The sequence below is a fragment of the Urocitellus parryii genome, chromosome 11 (genome assembly GCF_045843805.1).
Source record: "Urocitellus parryii isolate mUroPar1 chromosome 11, mUroPar1.hap1, whole genome shotgun sequence".
NCBI lineage: Eukaryota > Metazoa > Chordata > Mammalia > Rodentia > Sciuridae > Urocitellus > Urocitellus parryii.
The window spans coordinates 120096066-120117995 of record NC_135541.1 but is presented as its reverse complement, the minus strand read 5'-3'; the positions used below and the strand labels follow the sequence as shown (position 1 = coordinate 120117995).

The window sequence follows — 21930 nt, the reverse complement described above, 5'->3', positions numbered from 1 at the left end:
ACCTCAACAATGCCAGGCTGGAAGAGATACTGCTTCATTTGCAGTCTGAGAGGATAGTGACCCCTAATGGTGGGAAGGAGCTTTACCATTACTAAAAAGCAAAAATCTCTCTTCGGTGGGCTGGGGATGTGGCTCAAGCGGTAGCGCACTCGCCTGGCATGCGTGCGGCCCGAGTTCGATCCTCAGCACCACATACCAACAAAGATGTTGTGTCCGCCGAGAACTAAAAAATAAATATTAAAAATTCTCTCTCTCTCTCTCCTCTCTCTCACTCTCTCTTTAAAAAAAAAAAAAAAAAATCTCTCTTCGGGGTTGCAGTTGTGGCTCAGAGGTAGAGCTCTCGCTTGGCATGCGTGAGGCATGGGGTTCGATCCTCGCACCACATAAAAAAACAAAATAAAGGTACTATGTCCATCAACAACTAAGAAATAAATATTAAAAAAAAATCTCCTTTCGTTTATTACTCTAGACCTCAAAGGACCTGTTCCCTTACTTGGGTTGGATACAGGAAAGAACTTCCTGTTGAGTACTACAAAATGCTCAAGCAGGGACTGAGGGAAGACATGAAAGGTTTATCTTTGAGTTTGCTGAGGACTGACAGCATCTGTTGGCCTGGGACTGAATGCCCCAGAAGCTGTGGACAATGCTTCACAATTTACGAAGCACTTTGACTGCATCTTTTACCAACCCTTGATTGCTAATCCCATGTTATAAATAAGGAAAACAGCTCAGATCTTTAGCAATTTGCCCAAGCTATACTGCAGGACAGCTCTAAAGCTAAGGCTGGATCTCAGATTTCCAGATCCCAAGCTCAGTGTCTCAGACTCATCACCCCACAAGCACAGTGACACTAAAGGTGGCAGTAAACAGGCACTGGCCCCCGTGATAAAGGCAGACTTCCCTTCTGACAATATCCAATTAGGTGGATACTATTGTGATCTCCATTTTATAAATGAGGAGACTGAGGCTCCCAGGGATTATGTAATTTGCCCAAGAGTCTCAAAAGCTAGTGGGAATGAGAGCTGGGATTTGAATCAAGATAATCTAAATCTACAACCTTCAGAAAAAGAACACTTTGAATATTTCTGCTTGTGTTTCCCAAACTTTTCTGATCTAGATATTCCAAAAAAGAAAGTAGATAAGCCTTACATTTCTACTGGTTTTGGCAAATACTGTTCTTTGATACCTTAAAGTTTCTAAAGAATTACTTGTTATTTACAGAGAACTGAGGCTTAGTGGAGATGAGACAGACACTAACAGTGAAGCCCCAGACAAGAACAGATGAAGGATCATCCCTCTGGAATGTTCCCGAGTGTGGTGAGCTGCTTATACAGATCCCTCTCAACTGAATGTGGATCCTTTATGTAGGCTGACATTAAAAGGGACTTGTATTTCTTTGAGAAGACCCATTACTTGAAGGACTGGTGGTAGAAAAGCTGCCAGATACTGAGGAAAACCAAGGTGACCTACATTAGCCATGAGGAAGCTACTGAGGTTCATCTGGGGCTTCTTGCTATCTGACGACCTTTTGAAACTCACAGCCATCACATGGGATGGTTGTGAGAAGGGAAGGGAAGGAAAATTAGGAGACTATGGAGTCAACAGTCTGATTTATTTCATTTCTTTCTTTTCATTGCAACTGTAAGTTCTTGGCGGGCAAGAAACTGGCTTTTTCTTTATATGGTATCCCAAGTGTTGGGAAAGAGTTCAGCCTTTCTGGTGCTAAATAAAGATCAGCTAGCTGACTTTTGATTGTTTATAAGATACTAAACACTTAACTAGCTCAGCCTTCAGATCCTGCCGTGACTCAGGAGCGCCTTGTGCCCTGGCTTTCTCCCTGGTTCTAATCCAGCCCAACTGCATGGTGCCTGTTCTAGAGCTATGTCTACCATCACTCACCACTAAGCCACCAGTCTCCTGCTGGATCTTCAGCTGTAACTGAGACACACGCCGCCGGGCACCTTCGATTTGCTCTTCCAGCAGGCTGGCGGGGTTCCGGCTATACACCTCACAGATACGCTGGCGAGGGAGGAGGAGGAGGAGGAGGAGGAGGAGGAGGAGGAGGAGGGGAAAAGGCAGAGGGCCGGTTAGTAGAGAATGGATGACTCACCAGTGGGGAAAACAGGCAGTTATCCCAAAACAAGGAGGAAAGAGAAGAGGTCTCTGCTTTCTAGTAGGTGCTCATTATTTCACTATCATTTAGGATCAGAAAAGGGGGGGTGCAATGAGAAACAGAACACATGAGGCAGCTAGAGACAAGAGACAAAATACCAAGGCCTGCCCTATCTGACCCATTCTTCAAGGCCTGGCTAGAGTCCCTCCCGCTTCCTAAGTGAAGACTCCATCACTTAGGACTCCACCTCAAATGTGAAGTCCTGAGGTGACTGTCCAGATCATTATATAGTAAAGTGCTAAAGAGAATACCTCCACACAACGAGAACCCCAGGGGAGGAGAAGCAGCAGCCTGGCCAAGCAGCCCATATCCCTGTGCCGTCCCCAGGAAGCTCCTGGACAGCAGAAGCCACCAGCCCTCACTCTGCTCTCCTCACAGTATGCAGCAGAAGGGAGCACAGGGGTCGAGGAAGACCTGTCTCTAAAATCGAGGGCTGTGCAGACTCGGACACACTTGAATACATCCTCATCAATAAAATGGAGATGACAGTACTGCCTCGTGGGATGGTGGTGAGATCTGAATGAGGTCATGTAAAGTGCTTAGCAGGATATCTGGTGCATATTACACACCAGAATACATGGCACCTATTAATATTTTACTTCAAAAGGAGATACTTGACAAACTTTGCTGGTGAAAGAAATAAAGATGTTGTGTTTACATATCAGCTAGATTCATCTGGGGATTCCTGCTACCTGACAACCTTTTGAAATTCACATTTAATGTTTCTTCTTCTCCATGCCCATCAAGTCCCAACCTCAGTGCCAGCAGAAAACATATTTGGTAAGAACTTTCCCAACTCACTCCACTTCAAAACACCTGTAGCTTGGGCTGGGGATGTGGCTCAAGTGGTAGTGTGCTCGCCTGGCATGTGTACGGCCCGGTTCAATCCTCAGCACCACATACAAACAAAAATGTTGTGTCCGCCGAAAACTAACTAACTAAATAAATATTAAAAAATAAAAACAAAACAAAACAAAACAAAACACCTGTAGCTGTCTCTCCTCCTGCCTCAGCAGAGAAACTGTCTGAATCTTACAGAGCGGATCCCTCCGACTACGGGTACTATCTGGATACTTTTCACTTATCTTCAAAGTCTTCTTTTTCCAGGGGCTTATTCCCTTCATCCTATAAAAATGTTCAAGTTCCCTGACTTAAAAACACCATAATAAAATCCTTTCTACCAGCGCAGATTCTTCTTCAAGCCACGGCCTCATTTTTTTTCTCCTTTCTTTCATAACCAAATGTTTCGGAACAGCACCCTACACTCAGAGTCCCTGTTCTTTACATCTCAGTCATTCCTCAGCATATATAACCTGGTGTCTCCCTGTTAGCTCAATAGCTACTCTTTTAAAGATCAAATATAATAACCAGTGACATCATATTAGAGGGTGGTACAATGGACCAAAGAAATACGTAAGCTCCTCAACCATCCCTGGCTCTCCTTTTCTTTCTGCATTGGCACCCTGGGTGGTCTCACCCAGACCCCAGTTTCAATGATCACCTTTTTACTGAGCATCTCTATTCCAGCTTTATCCCTGTTCACCTCCCTATACCTGGAGGACAGTAGTTACCTGAATGTCTCTTGGACACCCCCAATTCAGCAAACCCAAAGCTGACCTTCACGTCTTTCCTGTGAAGGTCTCTTCCTCTCTGCCCTTTTACTCCACCGATGGCACCAGCCAGGCACCCACACTCTGGCCATTTTGCATTCTTTCCTCCCTTACCAACTGATAAGTTCCACTGATCTGTTTTCTGAGATGTTTCCCTTCCCTATTCCCTTCTTTTTGTTCTGACTCCTACTGTTTCTTGTTGAATATGTTATCATCTTTTTATTTACAACAGTCTCCTATGTCAATCTATTTCACACATGCCTCTGGAGAACACAGATTTGAAAATGTGACAAGTCCCCTACTTAAATTCCTTCAATCAAACGTCAAGCTCCTCAAGATATTTAAGGCCCAAATCACTTTCCAATCTCTATACCTATTGCCATTTTCAATTTTCTAATTACAGCAGACTGAACCCAACACAAGCGTCACTTCATGAGGCTTCCCGATAACTGTATAAACCATTATTGCTTCTTTTGGGCAGTTGTAGTATTTTTTAAATTTCTTAAAAATTGTCACTGAGACCATTCATTTAAGACTCATTATCTTTAAGTGTATACAAGTCAGTGGTTTTTAGTATATACTCATGCAGCTGTGCAACCATGTTCCACCTAATTCCAGAACAGTTCCATCACTCCAATAAGAAAGCTGCACCTATAAGCAGTCATTGTCAGCTTCCCCCTTCTGCTACTAAACTACTTTCTGTTTCTATCAATTTGCCTATTCTTGACATTCCAAGTAAATGGAGTCAAAACATTTGTGGATTTTTGCCTGGCTTCTTTCAGTTAGCATGTTTTCAGGTTCTCTGCTTTATAGAATGTATCAGTACTTACTCATTTCTATAGACAAATTACATGTATCGTGTGGTTTGAAAATGTGACAATTTTGCTTATCCACCAGCTGAGAGACATTTGGATTTTTTCTACTTTTTGGCTGTCATGAATATTCACATACAAGCTTTTGTGTGAACATATTTTTTGGGGGTATTTACCTAGGAAAGGAATTACTGGATCATATAGTATCTCTGTGTTTAACATTTTAAAGATTTATCTAATTTTTCTAGTGTGGCTGTACCATTTTATATTCCTACCATCAATGGTAGAAAGAGATTAGTGAATATTTAGATAAAATAAAAACACATATTTCTTAGATCTGTCCACATCTTTACCAACAATTGTCATTTGTTATAGCCATCCTAATTGTTGTGAAGTAGTATCTTGCTGTCATTTTGATCAGGGTCCCTGTATAACTAACAACGTCGAGCATCTCTTCCAATGCTTACTGGCTATTTGTATTTATATTTTTTTTCCCTGCAGCGCTGGAGATGGGGCCTTCTGCATGCTAGGAAGTACTCTGCCACCTGGCCACACCCTTAGTCCTTAGTCTGTTTATTCAAATCCTTTGCCATCTGTGTTGTCTTTTTATTGTTGGGGGATGAGTACTTTGCATATTCTGGTAATTAGACCCTTATCAGATATACAATTTGTAAAAATTCCTTCTGAGAGCTGTCCTTTTACTTTTTTGATGAAACCTGATGATATTTTTGAAATTATTTTTGCTTTTGGTGTCATATCAAAGAAATCAATGTCTAATCCAAGATCATGGATATTTATACCTAAGTTTTATTAAGAGTTTTACAGTTTTTTAAAACAGCTTTAGTTCTGACATTTATGTCTTTGATCCACTGAATTAAATCTTGTTAATTTGTGAAGTAATAAGGGTCTAGATTTCTAGATTTATTTGTGTGTGTGTGTGTGTTTGTGACTGAGAATTACCTGATTTTCCTCATTTCTAATGTTCCCTTATTTTAGTTTGCATGTCATGTCACTTACTTGTATTTAGTCTTCACATTCACTATTCTTATCTGTTATCCAAAGAATTCTATTATCCCATTTATTTTATTGGTCAAATTCTGCTTTATCAGATCCTACTGGCCAATGCCAGGTCCTGAAGTTGTCCTTTGGGGTTTTAACTGTGATGGGATACGGTCTGCACACTGAAGTTGCTCTGGTGTTGTAGTATTTCATTAAGGCCATGGCCAGCCTACCTTTAGCAGTGACCTCACCTGTAACTCTTTTTCCTCTTGCCTCAGCATATTCCTGAGGATCTGGGTGGCATGTTTTTGAACTTCAGGATCCTAGGAACGGAAAATATAACTGTAGTGAGTGTTGGGGGTTACCTCAATGCTAATTCTCTTATATCTGCTGATTCTTGGGCAAGGAAAAGGTATAAGAGTAAAGTCAAGGTCATAAGTGTGATTTGTGTAACATTCAGTATCTTGCTGGAATGCAGGAAACATAAAACCTTATTTTGTTTTTTTCTTGAGCTTCCTAGAAGCCTTGCCCATCATCACCTTTGGTATCAATCTGCTCTCTAACTTCTCCAGGGACTTGCTGGCTCTGTCTTCTTTCCAAAGAGAAAATCCTGTTCCTTATACCTATCTGCATCCTATCCTCTTTTATGCCTTTGCACAGGCTTTACTACTCTGAAGGATCTCATCTGTTTTTATCCTTTTCTGACTCTCCCTCTACTGACTGAATTCCATATCTCACTTCTCCAGGAAGCCATGTTCCTACTCCTTGACTTAGTAGCATAGTCTGATGCTAACCACAACGGTCCCTAAGCAATGCTTTCTGCCCATCCCTAGTGAGGAGAAGCACTCTCAGAGGGCCTCTGGAGGGCCTTCCACAGGTTTAGGGAACACAATGAATGTTACTGTCTCATATTCATTTACATGGGAGGGCATGGAGGCATGAAGCACCCCGTCACGCAACCCTCATGTTTATTTAACTCTTTGATGCTGTTTATATGTCTTTTGGCTTGTCTCTGCTTACTACAACCCTAGTCAACTTGGTCCCCAATGGAGAGCTCTTCAAAAGGACCACAGAGTGCGGAGGAATCAGGAGGATCATTACCTGCAGAGGTTTGGGTCCTGTGATGCGCTGTGGAGGTGGCAGAGGTGGAGGTGGAGGTGGTGGGATCACAGGGACGACTCGGGGAGCTCCTGTCAGGAATGGTTCCTGTTGGAGCCCAGAGACACTAACAGATGAAGGTGAAGAGCCCAGGAGGGTCAGTGCCACATAGGCGCCAGCTGGAGGAGAACAGAGAGGCTTGCTTGAGCTGTGCTGTCCCAGACAGTCGACATTCACGATACAGGAGGGATTCTTTTTTTATTAAGCTCATAATCCTGTGGATTATGTTCTCCTCACTTTTAAGGCCCTAATCATTCTCCAATTCCTGCTTTTCTACCCTGCATCAACCTAGTTCCACTTCCTTACTTTCCTTCATGCAGAGACCTCAACCAGAATTTCAACCACAATTATTTGGGATATTTAGTGAAATGTTCCCTTATCTTACTAAATTAAGTAGCCAGTGCAAAGCCCAAGCACACTGCCTGCTTGGCACACGGAAGGTCCTCAAGTTCTAGCCCTCCACTTCCCAGACTCCTCACATCCTTTAATTCTTCCCTCAACACTTGCTGCTTCTATTTAATTACTCATGCAGACTCAATTGTTGGATCTTCCTGGCTATAAACTACTTTTGACTCTGCTCCCTAAAGAAGAAATAGATGAGGAAGAATGCAAATGAGAGAGAGGACAGAGACCTGGTCTCAGTAGGACATGGCCTAAACAAGAGTGGCAAAGACGGGCAGTAAAAATGAAGATGTCTGATGAGAAACATCTCTACTTGAAGTAACAGGGCTCTGTGCCTGAAGGGCCATGTAGATCACACCAGATGGAATTTCGGCAGCCTCAACATCTACCAAAGAAGCCGTCTGGATCAGCAGGCCTTCTCTTTCCTCCCTCTCATCCACCTGGCCTCTACTTCTTTAGTTGTCACCCCTCTCCAACTCACATTTAATAAGCTTTACCACCTCCAGGTGTGAGCTGTTGGTCACCATGGTGCCGTTGACCTGTTGAAGGGACAAATATATTATGTAATAGTGAGAGAAACTAGGGGCTCCTAAGATCAAAATGCCTCTTTAGGAAGCCATTTTCCAATGCTCCTTATTTACATCTGGTCACTTGTTTATTACTCTCATTCACATTATGAATTTGTTCTATTCACGTGTGCCATGTGTTTGCATCCCCTGCCAGCCTATGAGTTTTCATCAACAAGACCTGTCTTCATTTCTTCAGTCATTTTATTTTTTATTTTTTGGAGAGGGGGGTAAGCTCATCCAACAGTTTGCCTCACACATGTGTATGCCAACTGGCCCCAAGTGCTATCTCTTTACTAGAGGATTGGGAGTCTCTGCCTCTAGGACTTCCTCAATGCTTACAGGACTCCATTTTGCAGGCAGCAGATCTGAATGGATAAGGCAGATGAAGTAGTTTAGAATGGGCCAGGACCTCAGGCCAGCACAGCATGGAGGACAGTTTATTAAGCTGAGAGTCTGAAGGCTTTAATCTTACTCTTATCATCTCTGAAATGGGGTTAATAAAACCTATTCTAGAAGTGTGGTTGCTTGGGTCCAGAACATGGAACCCAGCTCTCTTTTCACTTTCTCTCACTACACTACTATGCTCCCTCCATGGTGCCACCCCAACTCAGGGTCTGATTAACAGTTGGTACGGAAATGGAAGTCTGCAGGACCAGCTAGGGCCAGAACAGCCTCTGCACACCTGCCTCCTCTCCTGGGGGGTGGGTGTCAGGGCCACTCACTTTGATGATCCGGTCGCCCTCTTTCACACCAGCTTTCATGGCTGCACCTCCTGTAAGGAGAAGGCCTGGTCAGCAAAACCCCACAATCCTCCCCAGAGACCACTGACTCTACACTAAAGTCCCTGTGCAATTTTCTCCTCTCTGAAAGAAATTTCATTTCATTTCAATGTGTGAAGCACCTCCAGTCTGGGCAGACAACGCATGCTGACCCAGTGACAAAGGACTTTTGTTTTGGTACTGGGGATTGATCCCAGGGGAGATTTACCATTGAGTTATATCCCTAGTCCTTATTTATTTTATTTTATTTTCATATTTTGAGACAGTATCTTGCTAAGTTGCTGAAGCTGGCCTCACACTTGCCATCCTCCTGCCCCAGCCTCTTGAGTCTCTGGGATTACAGGTGTGTGCCACTGTGTCTGGCTAAGGAGTTTTAAGTTGAAGTGAACTATATAAGGTCATATCTGCTGCTCTTCCCTCCACCTAGATCAGAGGCCTGACTTCTGACAACCAGTCAAGGTAGGAGATAAGCAGGGCCAGGTTCTGGGAAGAGTATGTGTCTAGATATGTTCAAAGATCTTGGGGTTGGGAGGGAGAGCAAGGGAGGAAGATTACCTCTAGATAGGGAATAGGGGTGGAGGGAAAGGAGGGAGAAGGGGAATAGCATGGATGGTAAAAGGACTCCCTCATCATTATACAAAATACATGTATGAAGATGTGAATTTGGTGTCAACATACCTTTTATATAATCAGAGATATGACAAATTATGGTATAATGGTGTATTAAGAATTGTAATGCAAAAATAAATAAATTAATTAAAAAAAAAGATCAGATAAAAGTTATTTCTTATTACCCAGTGGGAAAAAAAAATGAGTTTACTGAAATAAAGTGTAATTAGTAAAAGTAAAATAATCATAATTATTAGGAATATGGAGAAAAGAATAAATGCAAGAGTTTCAAACAGATAGTTCCTAAGTTCTGAGAGGCTCAAAAAAAGTTTTAAACTATTTATAGTTTAAAATCGACCAGATTAAGGTCTTCTGATGATGGATGACTAAGAGACACTCAGAAGACTGTGCTATTGATCTTTGCAGATTATCACTTAACTGGAGGCAGCAGTGGTTTTGACCACTTCATAGTTTAAAATGGCTTATATTCCTGGCTTAATTTATACCCAGGAAGTACTTACACTCCTGAAACAAGTTAATGCCAAAACAAGTAAATGAGGAACATAAAAATTATATTTTATAAATTTGCCCCAAGATGATCATTAAATCTGTATGTTGTATTCATCCAATCAAAAGAAAACTCCCACAAAACACATCTAGATGTTTCTAGTACATACAGAAAAAAATATAGCAATGACTATACTCCAATTTGGCTTTTCAATATGGGCCTCAGACTCCCCTCATCTAAAATGTGCTATTTATGGAAGAGTGCTTACAAATAACTTGGAACTCTTATACAGTCATGTAGAAATGAAAGCCGGGGAGGAAAGAGCTATCTCACCTAAATACATAAAACACATGAGGTAACTCTAATAACTCAGTGATTTAAAAAAAAAAAAAAAGAAACTGAACTCTTTAAATAATATGAGCAAAAGTTCTCAAACTTCAGTGAGCACAAGAATCACCAGGGGAATTTGTTAATGAGTATACCCTTGGCTCTCCTGCCAGAAAGTGATTTCGTACTTCTGGGGTTGAGCCTAGGAATAGGGATTTCAGTTATTCTAGGGCTTTGGTGATTCTGATGTAGGCAGGACACAAACGACAGGAGAAAAAGTGAGCTAAAAAACTTACTATCTGGAAAAGAAAACAACCAACTGCTTTATTACTCTTGTGATTTCAATGCTAATCCAAATGAAGCCAGTCAGTCTGTCTGTCTCTTCCCTAAAACACATACACATCCCGGTGTATACACACACATACATTCTAAAACTCACTCTTTATTGCAAATCATTTTTCTTTTTTCTTTTTTTTCCCCTCTCTCTAGGTCTGATTCTGTCCAGCCTAAGAGGAGGAGAGAAAACATAAAACAAAAAACCAAGGAGAAGTGCACCGACACTTCACCGGAGGAGAATCATTTCTGTTATCTAGTAAGACTGCATAAGCAAAATTCAAGTTATTGGCAGTTCCACTAGCTCTGTCCCATCCTAGTCCAGGAACCCTGAAAAACACAGGAAGGAAGGAATAAAACTATCTTTTCAGAGCTTTACCCTAGGTATGAAAAACACATCCCCCATGGATCAAAGTTAGCTCCTGGGTGTAAGAAGCTGTAATTATGTGCATCCTTGTATGGTCCACTGATCGTATCTCCTTTTAGTCATACTTTTGAAATTCTCTTTTCCTTTTTCCTATAAACACATCAAGTCTTTCTCCAAAATTACTACAAGTATATTTTCCCTTCCCTTTTTATGCCTAGGGAGAAATGCCAGCCTGCTTCCTACCCTTTCCTGGATTCTCCCATAAGCCAAGCCTACAATGCTTCATGTGACCAACTCAGTCCCATTTGCCACACTGAAGTTCACCCCTTTTAGGGATACTTGTTTTATGCTCTCCCATACACCTTCCTTTCTCTCTTCTTCAACCTGGGTCAACTAACAATGATTCCATTACTTGGTATATGAAAGAGCTTTGACTCTTTACAGTTCTTCTATATGCAAAGGTCATGTGATTGAGGTGTTCCCTACTCTGCACTCCCTTCCTGCCAAATTCCTGTCTTGCTGATCTGTTTTTCATTTCTGTCATTCAAACAACTCTTGAAATCCTGTTTTTCTTAAAAGGGCTTCCCCAAGTGATCAGAAGGGATATGATTTATGCCTTGAACTACAAAGTATCCAAACTTCTAAATACCACTCATCTGATATAAAGCCTGACATAAATCATTTATCTTTCGGTAAAGCATTACTTAAAAATAACCGATTACAAATGTAAAATGTTTGGACAGTGTGCCTGTCTCCAATCGCAAACCTCTATAGAAAGTGACTACCTGTGGTGCACACCTGTAATCTCAGCTACTAGGGAGGTTGAGGCAGATCATAAGTTTGAGGGCAGCCTGGGAAACTTAGTGAGACCCTGTTTTAAAATAAAAACTATAAAAGGCTGGAGATATAAATCAGAGGTAGAGTGCCAAGTGGGTTTAATCTCTAGTCTCACATACACATACACACAAAAGGGGGTGGTGAGGGTCTAGGGATGTAGCTCCATGGCAGAGTCTTGCCTAGCATCCAAGAGGCCCTGGGTTCAATCCCCAGTACAGCAAGGAAAAAAGAAAAAAAAAAGAAAGAAAAAGTTAAAGTGACTACCCATGCACTTAGCCAGGTATGGTGAAGGTAAGTATGAAAGGCCTTTGATGCCTCCATGGCAACTTCTGAGCCAGTATGAGGGGCTCTTGTTGATAGCAACCAGGCATTTGCCTGGTGACTGAGGGCTGTTCCACTGATTTGGCACTTCCCAGCTGGGGAAGCAGGCATGTAGTGTGATCCTGGGAAATTCGGCCTTGTGGCTTGGTATTGTGGAGAGTTCTCCAGATGTCTCTGGGGAGCCAGTTCTTGAGTACTTCACTCATGCCTCCCAGGGCTCCCTAAAGCACACATTCTCCAAGTCATGCAGCAATGTCACATATGTGAAGCCTTCTAAGAACTGCCCACCATGACCAGGAAAGATGCTGTACTCACCAGGCCGCACAGATTGCACCAGAACAATGCGATCCCCACTGACTGTGAAGCCGAAGCCATGCTGGTCCTTTTGGATGATGACACAGCGTTGAACAAGACCTGGCAGAAGTGAGAGAGAGAAAAGGGTGGGGCAGGCAGCATCATCAGAAGGCTGGTACCTACAGCCAAGGCCAGCCCAGGAACGACCCAGGCATGTCTTCCTTCAAGAGTCCCCCCCCCCCCCCCAGGATCCTGAGATGCATCCTGTCGTGACACACTACTACAGTAACAGGCCTCGCTCCGTGACTGGCAAAACCTGAAATCCACTTTTGTCTTTCATACAAGAAATGGTCCTTCCCTGAGGTGTTGTGATGTGTGTCTCCCTTCTACATATCTGTTCCTTTTGGGTTTGTCTGGGTGATACTAGCCGAAGAACAGGGAAGGGCCAAGTCTAGCCAATGTCCCAAAGACTAACACTACAAATAAACAGCTCAGCTGGGTGGACTGGAAGTCTTATGTCAAGTTACACCCAATGAATGGAGCAGGTAGGTCACCAGCGCTTACTGACTGTTTTTGCAGAGCTGGATAACTCACACAGGTGACTCAGGGCCAGCCCCTTGCCAAATCCAGAGAAGGATAAATGACAGAAAAAAAACAACAACAACAACAAAAAAACCCCTTTTATTCTATTCACATAAACATCCAAGTACAGAACTTAAAAAAAAAAAAAAAAAGAAACCAAGGCTATGCCTACCAATTTTCTCCATCCATGTGACTGTGTGATAGATATCACACATGTGTGACTATTTTTGTAATGATTCAAGCATGGGTTCTAGAGCTAAAATGGTACTGGTTTCAAGTCCTGATTCTGTTCCCAACTAGCTTGTGCAGTTGGGTAAGTTTCTTGACTTCTCTGTGCCTCAGCTCCCTTATGTTTAAATAAGGATAATAAAACCTATTTTCTAGGGTCAAGGAGGTGATTTATATAAATCTGTAACACAATGCCTGGTGCACATCATGTGCTCAACATAAAGACTAAGGTGTTGTACATTTGAAGTATACAGATGGTGTGTACCTCTATGTCTATGGGTTAAGGGCCAAGAAGGTACCTGTTGTCTCTGAGGTGTCAGAGGGCTGGCGGTGGTGGGAAGGGGACTTGTGCTCAGGTGCAGAATCTCCCAGAGCAGACAGGCTACTTAACCTGGAGAAGGAGCAAGGAAAGCACATCAGTGGGTTGGGCAGGGAGGGACCAGCAGAAGGAGGCTCTTTAAAGGGCCCCGAGTCTTCAACAAGGAGAGACCAACCCACCCGCTTTTAATCTGCTCAATCTGGGTTAGCCATGTCTACACTGCTGGCCACATCACCTATGTGGAATCTCCTGGCCTAGCAGGGCAAGCGTGATCTCTTTAAGACTCAGCAGGGCGTGAAAGGAAACAACCCTTCATGGAGTCAGGTGACAAGGAGACAATGGCAAGAAGGGGATGTGCACACATACACGTCCTTATGGGGTCTTACCAGGCTGCAATGGGGCTGATGGAGCAGCAGAGAAAATGAATGCGAGAAAAAGATGGGAAAAAACAAATAGCTAGTTAGTGTTAAGCGATGATTTGCAAAGAAAAGGGAGGCTGAGGGGAAGGACACGGCGGGTCAGACACATGCAGAGCCGTTAAGGACACAGCAGAGCCTCAATGGCTGTAGCAGACACAAGCTCCCACTTCAGTCCCACCTCTCTGTCCCTCAAGGTTCCACCTCTCCAAAATGGCAGTGTCCAGGAGGGTGACTTGGCATTTAGTACTAACCTACTGGGTAACTGGCCTCTGGCACACTTTTTATTTGGGGGGCTCCACGGGAGAACAGGAATCTGGTTTGGTTTTGGTAGTGATTTCCAACCATAGCCAGCCTGAGGTGCCTGCTTAGAAACTATCTGTGACTACAGATGACCAGGTCAGATTCATTCTTTCATCTCTTCTTAACTCTCGACTCCGACAGGAACAGAGGAAATCACTGTCGTGGCCCTCCTTTTTTTAGATAAGTGTGCAAGTTGGCAGTTTATCAATCAATAGTTGCTGCCTCTCCGTAGAGGGCAATTCCTATCGTAGCTAAGTAATGACTAAGTAGAAGTTTATTCATGGAAGCATTGTTTATAAATCCAGAAACATTGGAAATCATCTAGATGTTCAAAATGGGTGACTGGTTAAATGCATTATTTTATATAAATAAAACAATGATACAGAACTTGGACATATAAAATAATAAGAAGGTACTTTATATAACACAATAAGGAATCATCTTGGGGATATGTTATTGCAGGGGGAAAAAGTAAAGATATTATCAACAGTAGATAATAGAGAAAAGAAATTATTTGCTTATATATTTGTGTATGTATGTAAAATACTTAACATCTTGGAAGGCTACAAAAGAAACATAACGTTGGTTGCTTCTGAGGAGAGAAAGTGGGTGGCTGGGCATGAGGATGGGACTGGAGATTTATCATTATATTCTCTTTTGTACTCTTTAAATTCAAACCATGTGAAGACAACATCTATTTAAAAACCAAATAAATATATTTTAAATATAAAGGGGGGACACCCCCCACATAGTGGCACCCCTCTTACCTGGACAGGTGAGACTGCTTTTTACTGGCTGATCTTTGGATCAGAGAGAGTAGGACATCAAGGAAGATGAGAGCGTGAGGCCCGGAAGATAGCAATGCAGGAAAGAAGGGAGAAAGAGAAAGAAAAACAAAACGAACATAAACCAGACAAGACACTGGAGATGCTGGTTCAAAAGAGAAACCACACTACAGCTAAGAAGGACCCGCCGATGGAAACCACCCCAGCACAGCAGTGAGTTCACTGAGATACAAATCTACTCATGTCATGTTGCTGCTTAAAATCTTAGAGCTTCCCATGTACTCAGAAGAAAGGTTGTCCTGTCCCAAGCCAGGCCGTCACCAAAGCACGTAACAGAAAGCATGGCCTGCAGCTGGTTAGGTGCCCCTCTGGTATCTCCCCAAACTCCCATCCCTAGGCATCCTACAGCACCAACGCCTAAGGGCAACTCTTTTCCACTTTTCTAGAAAGCTGCCGAATCGAGGCTGGAAGGTCTGTGAAGGCAGAGATGGTCTTGTCCACAGTGTGCCCAGCTTGACACAGCTGTGTTCCTATTTTTGGTCCCTGCTCTTTACCTGCTTCTTTAACTTGGGATGGTTTCTGGCTTTGCCCACACTGGTCCTTCCTCCTACTTTATCCCCCACAAGCCAGAAAAGGTAAACTTGCCAAAACTTCAAGTTCTTTCTTTAAAATTATCCTATTCCATCATTCATGGTCCACCTCCTGTCTAGGGTAAAGATTCGACTTCACGCATCATTTAACAGAGGTTCTCTTATGTTCTAGATTCTAGACCTGTACTCATGCAATAAGCTACAAATCACACATAGCTATTTAAAATTTAATTTTAAAGGTTGGGGCTGCAGCTCAGTGGTAGAACACTGCCTGGCACATGTGAGACCCCAGGTTTCAGCCTCAGTACCACATAAAAAATAAATTAATAAACAAAGAATTGTGTGTCCGTCTACAACTAAAAAATATTTTTTTAAAATTAAAATTGTTGGTTGGGCTGGAGTTGGAGCTCAGTAGTAGAGTGCTTGTCCAGGACACGTGAGACGCTGGGTTCAATCCTCCTCGGCACCATGTGAAGTAAATAAATAAAGGTATTGTGTCTGTCTACAACTAAAAAAAATTAAAATTGTTTCTCTGAGTTACTAGTCTCAGTGGCTTACGAGCTCCATGTGGCTAGTGGCGGTCACCTGGACAGTGCAGAACAGAACACATCCCATCACGGCAGATGGAGATGGAAACCTTTGTTCCACACACTGTCAGACAATGGGGACCCGGGCAAGCAGATTCAGAAAACATGCAGAACCAGTGACTAGCGGCCCCCAACCAGAAAGGGGCTCACAGAAGGGAGTTTTTTGTTCCAACTGTTCATTTGCTGTTTTCAGTAGAACTCGTAATGCCCCACCCCTGGGTTTCCTACTCTGGGCTTGTTTCTCCTCACCACATGCAGAGAAAACCCATTTTACCTTGGGACATCTCACTCATGCCTCTGACTTATGGCCTTCATTCCTTCTCTCTACCCATCTCCTAGTGTCTTTCAAGACCCTAGAAAAATGGCATTGATTCTATGAAGCAATACCTTACCCGCTTCCACTGTGAAAAATTTCAAACCACACGAAGTTGAAGGAGAAACATGATGAATGTGCCCTTCATCTAGATCCACCAATTAACATTTATAACATTTGCTTTATCTTTCTACTAATATTCATTTATTCCCCATTTGAAAGTTGCAGAGAGAGAGATCATGACACTTATGCCTGTAATCCCAGTGATTTAGGAGGCTGAAGTAGGAGGATGGCAAATTTGAGGACAGCCTCAGCACCTTAGCAAGACCCTGTTCCAAAGCAAAAAATAAAATAAATAAAATAAAAACAAAAAGATCTGGGTATATGGCTCAGTGATAAAGTGCCCCTGGGTTTAATCCCTAGAGAGAGTGGTAGGGGGGCGATTATGACATTGTATGTCTGTTTTACTATCTCTATATATTCTAAAAACCTTGAAATTATCCTATATAACCACAATGCCAATCAGTATACTCAACAAATTTAACTTTGGTACACTATTACCTAACATACAGTACACACTCAAAACTTCCCCAATAGTCTCATCAATGTTCTTTATAACTGTTCTCCAACTGTCTCAATCCAGGATCCAATCAATGATCTCAAATTATATTTGTCAAGTCTCTATTAGATCTACTTAATCTGGCCTTCCCCTTCACATCCCTGTTTTCTTGGTCTCTCATAACAATGACATTCTGAAGAATCCAGGCCAGCTACATTGTTGAATGACCCACAAATAGGGGTTTGTCTGATGTCTCCTCCTGATTATACTCAAGTTAGACATTATTGAAGATTATTTATAAGTGATATTATATGGATTGCTCCATTGGTGATGTGAAGTTTGATTATTTCGGTGCTCCTGTGATTTCTCAATGTAAGTCTATTTTCCCATTTGAATCAATGAGAAATCCATGGGGTGATATTTTGAGACTACATGACTATCCTGCTTTCCAATAGTCTTTTTCAATAGTTTGACTATCTACTGATGACCTGTCTTGAACCACTTATTGCACTGGTGGCTGCAAAATGGCAAATTTGCTAATTCTATCATTCCTTCTACAGCAGGTAATCTTCATTCCTTTCCTAGAGTAGTGTCATGAACTCAACAGATTTTGTTTTCTCTCCCAAAGTAATACATTATAGCCCATTATTCCCCCACCCCTTTTTAAATGTTAAAAATGTCCCAATTTGGCCTGTGGGAGCTCCTGCAAACCAACCAGCATTTGTGTTCTCCATGTCTTTGATCATGTCCTTGCTCTCTGGCACAAAAAGATACTCCAGGTTCACCTTGTACTTTCCCTATGCCAGACCTGGTAACAAACATTTCTCTATGGAGCCCTGGTTCCTTTAGCAGGAAATGTATTCAGAAACAAAATCTGGCAGCTAGGTGCTCATTGCTAGTGAGCCATCCCTCTTTCTAGGCTACTTCACTGTCCTTTATTCAGAATCCTGTTCCCAAACAATATCAATATATTTACTCATTTGCTCTATTCTACAATATAGACAAGATGGTATCTGGAATTGTTACACAAATACCACTAGAAACAATTAAACCTACTAAGTTCAAGGTTTCCTTCTGTTCTTTTTGCTCTTAGGTTATATCTCACTACAAGTTAATATGTTATAAAAATTAATTTGGATTAATTCTTTTTTTTTTTTTTGGAAAGCAGCAAGGATCTTTATTGTCCAAACAAAAGATCATAACAGAAGACACAAATAAATTAGTTGTTCTGACAATTTCAGACTTCAGGGATTCTCTATAAGAAGGTCAGCTTCTTACGTAAACAAAAATCCTAATCAAAACAAAAATGGCAAGTATCTGAGACAGTGTTCAAGACAAATGTACAAAGTGATAAGAAATAAAAACGCAGTTTCTAAGATATGTTGCATAAAGATATGAGGCTCATTTTGGTGAAAAATGCTTTTCTTCTTATTTTGAATACTTCCACCTCCCCTCCAAAAAGTTAAGCTCTGACCTACACAAAGAAACTGAAATAACTGACATTAATTTCACATGAATTTCATTTACTCTAAAAGTTTACTATCCCAGGGTGGGGAGGGCAGGGGGGTATAGGCTCAATGATGGTAGAGCACTTGCTTGAACGTGCAAGGCCCTGGATTCAATCCCCAGCACCACAAAATATATAAATCTCAAATCAATAGACTTAATTTTCTTATTTTAGGAAGCTTAAACCAAATTGGAGTTAAACTAATCTTACTTTAAAGTGCAAGAAAGGATATGCAAGACTAGTGTTTATTCTGTGACATGTAAATGAGAAGCATCCCTCCAACAGCAGCAGCTCAAGAGGTACCAAGAAGCATGAAGAACTGGTTACAGGACAAAGCAATCCATTAGACTGACCAAAAAGCAAGGAGACCAGTTTTAGCCTAGAAAACAGGGGTACCTTCGAAGTCTGGCTGTTAACTGTACCCAGACCTTAAACAGGTCTCTGGTCCCCCTACCTGACAAGGCTGGAGCACAGCATCAGCGGAGTCAAAAAGGCCAAACTTGTCAGCGGACACCTCTACAACATGGTGTGCTTATGCTGATGGCGGTAAAAAGAAGCCTAGGTTTTGGAATGGCATAAACATTTATCTAGTAAGCAATGATCAAAGTCCTGGTCTGGGGTAAATGACACAAGAAAGGGTAATGAAGACCGCCCCCAAAAATCACTGCTGAGATTTTTTAGTTTGACTCTAAAACACTATAAAATGGTTTCTTCCACAAAGGACAAGCTTTGCAGAATTCATTATGTCTCCACCTCTAGCCTCGATTTGTTTGTTTGTTTTAATATACCATTCCTATGTCAGAGCTAAGGTAAAAGGGGAATAAAGGATAAGAAACCCTCTGTCCCAAGTCCCTGGAATAGACGCACTCTAAAAGCCAGTGGGTGTGAGCACATTCAAGTCACGCGGTTTGAGATTATGGGTCCGAGGCAGTGGTTTCTTCCCTTCTATCACTGGGACATCCACTTTGGGTGGCTTGAAGGTTGCTAGATCTCCAGCCATTCGGGTGGCCTGGGCATGGATCAGCTCCATGGGAGAGGGCTTCTGGGCGCCTTTGTAGGCCTGGATGGCAAAACCTCCAGAATCAGACTTCTGAGGGGGTCTTGGACCAAAAAGGCTCCATTTATCTGATGAGTTTCTGTCCTTATCTCCACTTCTAGGATCCATGGTGTTAGGACTTGGGCCAGGTAAGGCTACAGAGGAACCAGAAGAAAACCAGCCTCCGGCCTCTGCTTAGGGGAAGAGTGAGGGCTGCTTCTTGGGGTGACTGGGCGACGTAGGCTGCTTCTCTTCCTTTGTCCTCTCTCCACTCTGCAGCTTTAGCTTGTGGAGTGCTTCTGCTAGTCAGAGGTACCTGGTTTCCTCGGAGGTAAGGCCTTTGTGGGGTGTGTAGCCAGAATCTCTCAGTCCTGCCTGTTGTTCAAAACGCTGAATGCTCTCCTGTGTCTATTTTGTGATCAGAAAATTCATGACGACATGGGTAGCTTTGGCCTTTACCACCAGGACCTTGTCCATACTGTCAGTGACTGTTGACAGGGTCATGGCAGGGGGGGATACATTGGCCTCTCCTTCCTCCTCCTCGGCAAGGTGCTGACACTTGCCCTCTGGAACCACTGGCTTCCAGGGGATGCTGCCCGTGTCCGATGGAGGAGGAGTCATGGGTGCAGGGTCCTCAAGGGCATTATCATAGCTGAATGCTCCACGGGCACATCCCGATGGGCAGGGACATCTTGCCTAGGGGCAAGTAACAGGTACTTCTGGTTGTCTTGAAGCCACTGATAGACTGGGATCCAGGTGTTTTTTCAATTTATAATTTGGAGCTGAGTCCCTGCCACCACAGTGAAATGATGTCACCACTATGCTGACAGACAGGTAGAATGAGGAACATTGTCCAGGTGCTGCAGATTAGTAAAGCTTCTCAGGAAGAGTCCCTCCAGAGATTCTGTTCTCCCACTGTGTCCAAGCTGCCTGTGGCCCCAACTCCAGCACTAAAAAGGATCCGAAGACCCGCTTCTCTCAAGATCTCAAGAGGTTGTGGCGCAGTCCAGACCCAAGCCATTGTGCGAACCGGCAGCCTTGATGCTGAAGCCTTCAGATTAATTCTTTTTTATGTTACCAATTTGAAACATTTATTTTTATATTTTACTTAATTTTAGTACTTAATTTTTTACTTTAATTTTACTTTTTTCAGGCTTATTTAATTTTCTTTTTTTTTTAAGAGAGAGAGAGGGGGGGGGAGAGAGAATTTTTAATATTTATTTTTTAGTTTTTGGTGGACACAACATCTTTGTTTGAGGATCGAACCCGGGCCCCACGCATGCCAGGCGAGCGTGCTACGGCTTGAGCCACATCCTCAGACCAGGCTTATTTAATTTTCAAAAATATGTTAAATATTTACATGTGAAAATTCAAAATGAAAATTTTCAGCATATTCAGAAGCATCCCTATATCCTTTCACCCTACTCCTTCCAAGACAATCATTTTCATTTTGTCTTTGGCTTCCTTTCTATGTTCTTGTAAAACTAAACAAGTACTTAAAAATATTCTGATTTTCCTTTATTACTTACATAATAGTTTGTACTCTGCTTTTTTTCACTTACAATATCTGAAAAGTAACTCACTGAGACCTTCCATCTGCCCCCCCTCCCTTCTTTTTAGTGCAGCCCACACTGCTCCCTATCATGTGGACAAAGGTTAACTGCTGGACTTCCCAGAATGCTCTAGTGCAGCACTAGGCACAGAGCAGCCACCCTCTACTTATGTGCAAACACTCTTCTCATCCTTGTCTAGAAGGCTGGTAATAAAGCAAGGCCATGTTTGGCGACCTTCCAAAGAGCTCACATAACCTTTTTGTTGGCCTGTGGTGTATTTAGGTGTGTGAGTGTGTATAGGAATTAACAAAAACAAATAAAAAAAAATAGCTGCAACTCCAGCTACTTGGGATGTTGAGGCAGGAAGATAGCAAGTTTGAGTTTGAGGCTTAATCTGGGCAGTTTAGCAAGACCCTGCTTCAAAATAAAAAATAAGAAGGGCTGGGGATGTAGTTTAGTGGCACCTCTAGGTTCAATCTTTAGAATGGGGGGATGGGGGCAGGGATGTTTAATTCCTAAGCAATTTCACACTTAAAAAAAATACAGATTTCTAGTTTCTGTCAAAAAGGTGTAAGTTTTGGCACTGCTGGACTTAAGACTGTGAATGGTGACAATCAGCTGAAATTGGGTGGTGTCAAGCCTCTCCAATGCGTCACAGTCTTACTTTGGCCCAGGCAGCACTGCACACAGCCTACACTCCTTTCTGCCTTACTCAGACCCCTAGAAGGTTCAGGAGTTTAAACTTATGGTTATCAAATAGGTATGGCTTCTGGAGTTTAAAGAAGCAATGGCAGGGCTAGGGTCGTGGCTCAGTGGTAGAACACTCGCCTAGTACACACTAATTTGACCCTCAGTGCTACGTTAAAAAAATAAGATAAAGGTATCGTGTCCACCTACAACTAAAAATATATATATTAAAAAAAAAAAAGAAGCAGTGATAAGCAAACAACGTGTCCTTTTCCAGCTACTGAAAGGTTTCTTGTCTCTTTATCCTTAATCCATTCCAACTCAACTGTGGAACTGAGGACAAGGCCTTAATATCCAAGTCTTATGG

The 21930-nt window shown here is 42.4% G+C and overlaps 1 protein-coding gene and 1 pseudogene across 9 annotated transcripts in view; both read right to left on the bottom strand.

Annotated features, from left to right (window-relative positions):
- Window positions 1-21930, bottom strand: part of Arhgef11 (Rho guanine nucleotide exchange factor 11) — a 113518-nt gene that overhangs the window by 33837 nt on the left and 57751 nt on the right. For 4 of the 9 annotated variants that reach the window (XM_077791044.1, XM_077791045.1, XM_077791047.1 and 1 more), the window contains exons 2-9: window positions 14714-14746; window positions 13208-13299; window positions 12120-12218; window positions 8446-8495; window positions 7636-7693; window positions 6696-6871; window positions 5846-5917; window positions 1900-2019 (exon numbers count right to left, since the gene is read on the bottom strand). In XM_077791044.1, coding sequence (XP_077647170.1) covers window positions 1900-2019; window positions 5846-5917; window positions 6696-6871; window positions 7636-7693; window positions 8446-8495; window positions 12120-12218; window positions 13208-13299; window positions 14714-14746 — 700 coding nt within the window. The remainder of the gene's footprint in view (window positions 1-1899; window positions 2020-5845; window positions 5918-6695; window positions 6872-7635; window positions 7694-8445; window positions 8496-12119; window positions 12219-13207; window positions 13300-14713; window positions 14747-21930) is intronic. The other 5 variants (XM_077791049.1, XM_077791051.1, XM_077791050.1 and 2 more) reach the window with 3 other exon arrangements.
- Window positions 19156-20014, bottom strand: LOC113194056 (putative monooxygenase p33MONOX pseudogene; annotated as a pseudogene).